This window comes from Pteropus alecto, unplaced genomic scaffold (assembly GCF_000325575.1).
Source record: "Pteropus alecto unplaced genomic scaffold, ASM32557v1 scaffold3, whole genome shotgun sequence".
Taxonomy (NCBI): Eukaryota; Metazoa; Chordata; class Mammalia; order Chiroptera; family Pteropodidae; genus Pteropus; species Pteropus alecto.
Window position 1 is genome coordinate 67,897,638 of NW_006442484.1, and position 8,193 is coordinate 67,905,830.

The 8,193-nt window shown below is 39.2% G+C and overlaps 1 protein-coding gene across 1 annotated transcript in view; it reads left to right on the forward strand.

The window, feature by feature from the left end:
- Positions 1–8,193, forward strand: part of ADAM23 (ADAM metallopeptidase domain 23) — a gene marked incomplete at its 5' end in the record, with an annotated part of 122,674 nt that continues 114,481 nt past the window's right edge. Inside the window, 2 exons of the mRNA XM_025039318.1 lie at positions 1–55; positions 1,202–1,419. Of these exons, the coding sequence (XP_024895086.1) occupies positions 1–55; positions 1,202–1,419 (273 nt within the window). The remainder of the gene's footprint in view (positions 56–1,201; positions 1,420–8,193) is intronic.

The window sequence follows — 8,193 nt, forward strand, 5'->3', positions numbered from 1 at the left end:
CCTCCACTCGCCGCCTCGTCCCGGCCCCGCGCCTGGGGGTCTGCTGCACCCAGCGGTGGGTATGGCCCCGGTTCCCTTTGCATTGCCTTGCTCGTGGGGCCCTGCAGAGGAAAGCGAAGGGCACAGGCAGGTCCGTGCGCTCTGGACACGTCCCGGGCTCGGCCTTTCCGCGCCTCCCTGCCTACCTCTCTTATTCCGCAACCTCCCATTCATTCCAGTTCACTTTTTGAAGTTAATTTCTGTTACATTCACTAGAAACCCATTCCAATTACTGTCGGTTCCACTGGAAGGTATTTAGTGGATGCGGGGTCCCTCTGTGCAACTTAACTGATGGGAGCCCGGTGGATGGGAAATGCAGCGAGGGAGCAAGTTGCTTCTTGGGTGGTGGAGCCTGAATGTGAATGCAAAAGGATGTAATAATAATGTTAACATGTTGTTTCCTCAAATTGCCTACTGGGTTTATCCCCTCCTGTTGGAATTAAAGTGGGGGAGAGAAAAACTTCGGGGATATAAACCTTTGGTTTGTAATTCTCAAAATGCTTGTCATTATAATGAACAATTTAGATAATATTCAATACAATTGGAAATCAGTGAAAGCAGAAAGCTGGCCTTGGCAGGAACGTAAAAAGGAATTGGAAAGCTGCCAGCATCTGCATCCCTCTATGGCAAAGGATTTTTTGCTCATCTCAAAGTTAGAAGAAAAGGGAATTGTCCACTTTGTTAAATGAATCATTTAACATGAATTCAGCACTCAAGTTATCTTAGGAGCGTTCTTAGGTCTCAGATGAGATACTCATATTCAGAGTCCCATTGAGCTTCTGTAGACTCAGAGAAGGATGGAAATGAGGGCCAGAACCCTTGAGCGAGTTCATTAAATGACTCATTTTTCAAGTCCATTCTGCCCACCCCCCCACCCACTCCCATACTTAGAAGTATAGATTTGAGACTGATTAGAAATGTACATACAAAACACAAATCAAACTACATTATCGTATAAGCCTTATTGGCTGTTAACTTATCCAGGCAATTTCATTGTTGCAATAACTTGCTTTACTGTGTGTCCACTTCTTACCTGCTTATAAATAGGAAACTTTGTTTATGCCACTAATGGAAAAATGCATTTTGGTATTTATGTATTTATAGGGTATATATGTGTGTGTTTGTATGTATTTGTGCCCCTTGCCCCTTTTCCCCCAACCAGCTCCACGTTGGAATGAAACTGCAGAAAAAATTTTGGGAGTCCTGGCAGATGAAGACAACACATTGCAACAGCATAGCAGCAGTAATATCAGTGACAGCAATGCAATGCAGAAAGAAATCACACTGCCTTCAAGACTCATATATTACATCAACCAAGACTCGGAAAGCCCTTACCATGTTCTTGACACAAAGGCAAGACACCAGCAAAAACATAACAAGGTAGGCAGTGAGCCAGTTATGCAAAAGTAGCTGCCATGAAGTTTTCCTTTAATTCAATTTTCTGCCAGAATCTGATTTCACAAATTTTACTGCAACATTTTATTAGGAAATCAGTTAATACTATGTTAGGGGAGAAACTGGAGGGAATTAACCTGGAATCTACTGGAATAAGATTGCCATTTTTTTCTCTTCTCTGACTCAAAACTGGAATTGGAATTTTCTTAAAATGGCCTTAGAAGTTTAACAGCTGAAAATGTGGTCCATGTATCTTTCAAGTGCATTGGACACTGAATAATAGTTAAGTGACTATGTGTATGATCCTGACTTGTATCTGTGAGGCTTTATGTAAGGGTGCAGTATTCTCCCTCCCATGATGAAAACTGCTTTCCACCTGCACACAGGAGATTGCTATCAGAGACTATTTGGCTGCAGATTCTCCATCAGTCTTTCACTTAGAAACTGAATGTTTAAATGTAAACAACCTCTTCCTTTATTGATCAATAGAAAAAAAACCCTTTGTTATATTTTTAGTAGGTAAACAATTTGACATTTTTAAAAGATTATGGTGAATACAAACAAGCCCTTTATACTTTACAGAGACCAGTTTGGTCAGCGTCATCCTTAGACTCTGTCTGCCTTAACTGTGAGCAGTTGCTTTACTTTCAGGTTGGTTCAGAAAGGGGCCCTAATTTTTTAGAAGACATTCAATGGAAGATCAATGTGCTTAATATCCAAAGAGTTTAAGGAATCTTTTTTCCTGCTTACTCTTTTTTATTTGAGTAAATAATATTTTGGACCCAAGCAGATTTATACAATGGGTTATTAGTGCCTTTGTTTTTTTATCAGGAGCAGAAAAGAGAGTCTCTGTGTCAAATATTTTACTTTGAACTATTCCTGTTCAGTTGAGAGGAACAGGAACTGTTTAATACCTAGGACTTTAGAAAAGCGTCTGTGGTTTACATCATTGTTTTCATTAGTTTTCTAAAACATAGGTAAGTGGTAACAGTATTTATTTCCATTTTACAAGTGTGGAGTTAGAAATTTAAGATTTTTGGAGACTTTCCCGAGATCATAAAATATCTAATATAAAATTCAAGAGGCCCGAATATTTAATTTTTAATATTTTTTTACAAGTCAGATTTCTGAGAAAATACTTCCTTTAGTATTAAATGTTATTGGAGAAGTTAATTTTGTTTCGGAGTATTGTGCGGTGGCTGCTACCCACCTTGGCTGAGTTGAATGGGTCTCTGTTCTCACAGTACATTTTTCACCTACTCCTATGTTACTTAATGGGTTGCCTCCTGGATCATGTCTACCAATTTGCCTTGTTGATAAGAGGAGTGGGTAATGTCTTAAAGGAAGAAGAGTCCAAGGCCCCTTTGATAGATGCATTGAGGGCCATTATGTGGCTTTCCTAATTAATGAGACCTTCTCTGGTTAAGTGGCAAGTTCTCAAACTCCAGAGCCTTCGTATAAGTTGCTGGAGGAAGGAAAAAAAAAAAAAAACTGCCTCAAAGTCTATTTTAAAGAATGCTCGAGCCCTACTGAGCTGAGACTTGAAAGAAATTTCTGTGGAACTTCTTTGTAACTCAAGTGTTGGAGGCTATGACTAATGCCTATCTTATAATCTAACCTTATGTGGTTGTTTTGTTGGTGGGACATGGTTCGATTACCATATATCCGAATTTCTATGATAATAGGTTTGTTAGAACTTCATCCGCCTCTCATGTAGAGGAATAGATTTCTCACTGTGAACCACATACTTGCTGTTGGAAGGCGTCTACCTCTCCACTTTCATTCCCCACAGTGGTTGAGTTTCTTTTATCTTCAAAATGTGCTTATGCAGAAATTACATTTGAAAGCATTTTTTCTTATTCTTATTAGTTTATTTCAACAAACATTTGTTACACATTTTTCATGTGCAAAGTAGTATGCTAGAGATTTGATAAGAGATAAGGGGTACAAGGTGAATAAGACAGGAGACAGAGAAAAGAGATAAGCAAAATTCTAAAAAGGGCTCTCATACAGTTTTCTTAAATGGTGCATTCCTTGAAATTCCTTTTGCGTTCTAGTCTTTGCCTTTTACTTCTGTTTTTAAGCATCTCTTGAACTGGTTGACAAAAAGTGCTCCATATGCTTTATGCTTGTATCTTAGGATGACTTGCCAAATAATAGTGATAAGAGATACTTGTCAGTTCAGCTGTTTTACAAATGTTTCGGTAAGAGAGAAAGTATAGAATTTCATCATTTTTGCTTCTATAAGTTTGCGTTTTAGTATCTATGTAGTATGTACCTTTTTTCCTCCACTGATTTCATTGCACTCAAGCACATCTTAATGAATGCCTGAGAAATGCTGAATCACTGTGCCATTCTCCTGGATTCTCCTAGTTTGGAGGTAGAGATGGAAAGGGAAATTCCCAGATATAGGTTGCAAGGCAGAGCTCCATATTTATTTCAAAAATATTCAGTGTTGATCAGGCCTTATTACTTTATGGCTGTGAAAGTTAAAAATGTTTATTAACTCTTTTAAATTGGTAAGTTTAGAAGCAGATGTACAAAGCACCTCTGTAATACTAGTGTTTCTGAAAACCTTAAAGTTTTCTTTGTCAAAGGCTGTTTAGAAACCTTTTTATCTCCAGCTAGGATGATGTATGACTTATTGTCCAAACTACGGCATTTTTGAGAGTGAAAGAGGGCACGCTTAACAATTATGCCAGGACAACAAGCGTAAACCAAGATGGTCCAGAGCAGACAAGGAATATGATCACTTCAGATCTAAACAATTATGTTCCTTGATTTTTGGTGCTTACTAAAGTTCAAGTTTTTACATAGACAGTTTTTATTTTATTTTCTGATGATTTATTGTAATTTTTTCCTTACTAGCAAGGATGTCAGTTTACCACCACATAGAAGTATTAGGGTCTGAAAAGGAAAAATTTAGTTTTGCTTCGTTACCAAGATATATTTTTTTCATTTGTAGAGACTTTTCCAGGCATAAACAGAATTTTATGCTTATTAAACATAAGAATTGTATTAACCATTAATGCAATATATAAATAAAATGGATCATACATTTAAAAAGAGGGAGAAAATATTTAGATTCATTCATTCATTCATTTATTCATGCATGAATTCTGAGATAATTCTATGAGGTCAGTTTCTAAGGAAGTTAATGAATCTGTGGCAGAGGAAAAATAATTTTTCCTCTACCCTTCTAGGTTCGTGACTGAGACACATCCTGTATTAAAAGACAGATTAACAGGAGAAAAATAGGTGTCTAAAGACATGTATACCTTCTGTGTACATGGGAGAGGCCTAGGAGAACTGAGTGACGCTTCTAGCCCTAGTCATCACTGTAAATAACATCTCCAGCTAAAGACAAAAGGATGTGTTGAGAGGTGGGGAGCCAGTTCTGAGAGGCTGTAAGGAAATGCACAGTAATCAAGGGGAAAGTCGTTATGCACATTTAAGTTGTCTTCTCCCTTGATAGAAGAGTTTCTAGAGCTCTTAGCTATCCTCCTCTACCTGGTACTAAGAAGGAGACACCCTGACAAATGGAGATTTCTTATAAAGGTAAAAGTTTCTTGCAAAAGGGTAACTACCGAGTTTTCAGAGCGTCTCTGGTGTCTGCTCTTTCTTAAAAATAATTGTCCTAAAGCAACAAATAAACAAGACAAACAAACAGAGACTTATGGACATGGACTATAAACTAGTGGTTACCAGGGGATAGGGGGTAGGGGGGAGGTAGACAGGGTAAAGAGGGTCAAATATGTGGTGACAGAAGGAAATCTAACTATGGGAGGTGAATGCACAGTGTAAATATATATATGCCTTACTGTTAAAGTGTACAGCTGAAACTTATTGGATTTCGTTAACTAATGTCATCATAAAAAAATTAAAAAATTAAATAATAAAAAATAATAAATAAACATTAAAAAAATAATAATTGGCCTTAAATAATCCTTTTGCCAAAGATGCATATTTTGGGGTGGTACATTCTGCTCCCATTCAAACCTTTCCCTGAAACTTCCCTTTAGTCAAAAATTACTTGCCCTGTTTCCTCTCTCAGAATTTTTTTCCCTTCTTGGCGGGAAGGGGTGGCTGATGTACACCGTGTGTAGTTCTGGGTCTGGGGAAAATGAAAGCCATCTCTTTTGACTTTAGTCGGCCTGCAGATGCTGTCTTTTGTTACCTCCCTGCTTTGTTGAGGAGCTGAGCTGGTGTACTGAATTAAGAATATGCAGAGTATGGCCTGCTGAATGAGGGGGCACAAGCCACCCACACGGGGGTGGCAGGTGGTTCCTTCAGCATCTGAGTTCCCACTTTGGGGAAGTAAAATCCATGGAGTTGTTTTGATGGGAGGCACAGTTTTAGTACACCCACACTAAAGAAACAGAGTCACAAAATTTATAACTTGAAGATCTCAGAAGCAAGGGGGTACAATGAGCCAGGGGAAGAACAGTCCCCACTCCCATGCTATAAATGAGCAGGAGATGGACTGTGGGGTAGCAAGCACCTGTTTACTCATAAGAGGGTTGGGGTGGAGGTCACAGACTTTTCACGGCCTTAACTTTAAGTGGTTATTTTAAAAGGTGCCCTGGAAAAAGCAAAATGGGGACTAATGGCAGAAATCCTAAACTCAAGTCTTTGTCTAAATGTCTAGACTCTGGATGTGAGCAGGGTTCTCATAATGTAAAATGCCTAGGCTGCAACTCAGAAAAACAAGAGTTGTTTTTCTCATTACCCCTACTCCCCACCACCCCAGGTTAAAGAGAGAGGAGAGGTGTTTAAGTGAATTTAGATCACAATGATTATTGTTACTTCCTACTCTACTTCAGGATAAGGCCGGTTCCTCATTTCCTGACTATCCAGAAGCCAGCTACTCCGTCGTGCTTGGTGTTGGACAGCAGAAAGAGACACAGGGACCTTTCTCAGAATTGGTAGAGTGGCAACTATTTTGTTCTATGACAATACAAACTTTTGTATTGGTTTCAACAGCCTTCTCAAATTTTCCAGGTCATTATAAAATTGTAGCATATAGAATTCAGACTTGTAATAGTTTTACTTGTAATGCCTTGCCTATGGTAAACTGTTGGTAAATATCTGTTGAATGAATTGATGGTTGAACACTCATATATTAGAATGAGTGTGGTGCTTTCTGTGAAATTTCATGTTGTTATCAAATTGACATTCAAAAGAGCCTCAAGTTACTGTTAAGCAGTTTTGGCGCTGTGACAGATCAGTAGGAGACAGAATGTTGGTCTTGAGTTTTTAGCACTGCATAAATTGCACCTACTTTCTGCTTACATTACCTAAAATTGTGAAAATACCTATGTTAACAATTCTTAGATTATCTCTATCACTGTTACCACCATTAATGTGGCTAATCAAGAGCTGACCATGTGGCAGTTTTTGTCATTGCTGTGGGTTAATTCTCAATGGTGGAGCAAGAGTTGTCTGCTTAGTTTCCAGTAAATCAGATTTACATCTGTTAATGGTTAAGTTCTATTTGGTTCGGCAATCATTTATTGAATACCTGTTTTAAATCAGGCACTGTGCTAGACTTTGGTAAAAATGATGAAAAGTAACACTCAGTCCCTACCTTTGCTCATAACTTGATGGGCATTAGAAACAAGGCAGCTAATGGTACATAGTTCATGCCAGTGCAGTTGCTAGTTGTAAGAACGAAGGGCTGTGGGCACCCAGCAAAGTCAAAAAAAGCCTCGTAGAGGAAGACATAATTGAGCTGGACCTACATAGCAATTAGGAGGTAAGTTTTTAGGAGGTGAAGCGGGGCCCACAAAGTTAGAGGCAAAGGCCCTGGTCTGCTGGGAGGCAGTAGGGAGCTCATTCTATGTGGTCAGTGTGAGAAGAGGAAACCCAGTGTGGGAAATTTAAAAAGAATTTTGCATTAGTGTTACATTTGTAGCCAGTTAAAAACTCACTTAATTCCTGTAGAAATCCAGTGACGTACATGTTTATAGATGCAGCAGTTGCAGTTAATAGTAAGTGTCTCCAATAATGACAAACAGCTAGTAAGTGGCAGAGTCAGGATTTGAACTCAGGTCTTATCTTGGCAAAGCTCTCGCTGCAGAGAGAATAGGGTGTGTTGGGAGTGGCAGGTGGTGAATGTGAAAGCTGTGAAGGCTGTGAAGAGATACAGGGGTTGGATTTATTCCATATCAAATGGTTAAGTCTTGAGAAGTCAGGAGTTGAATACATTTTGATTAAGCATTGATTGACTGCCAATTCTGTGACTCCTTAGGGAATTTACCTTCTAGTGGGAGAAGACAGACCATAAACACCAGAGCAACAGCAACAGCACCACAAAGATTTCAGGTTTTGACAAGTGCTTGAAGAAGATAAAGTAGCCTACATGGTAGAGAATGGTGGGTGGGATGATTTCTCTTGAAGAGTAAGAAGTTTGAGCCTATGATCTTGGGCAGAAGTAACCCATCTTACTGTCCCTCCTCTTTAGATGGGGTGGGTGGGCATGAGCTGTTTACTTCAGTCTTCCCCACTCTTTGTTGCCTATCACACACCCTTCCTCATTTCTGCTACTTGTCTGGCCCCTATAGGCATTTGAGTTTGCACCCTAGTCTTTGGTGCTTCTCTCCTATGAAATCTGGACCATTTTTGATCATTTCATCCCAGATTGGTTTGATGGCCATCGTATTTTCTAGCAGTCCGCAGCTGAGCTGTGCTCTTGAAAGTCTTGCTTTAGCATGTATCCCCACGTAACATTTTCCACTTTCTGCTCATGGGTTGACTCAT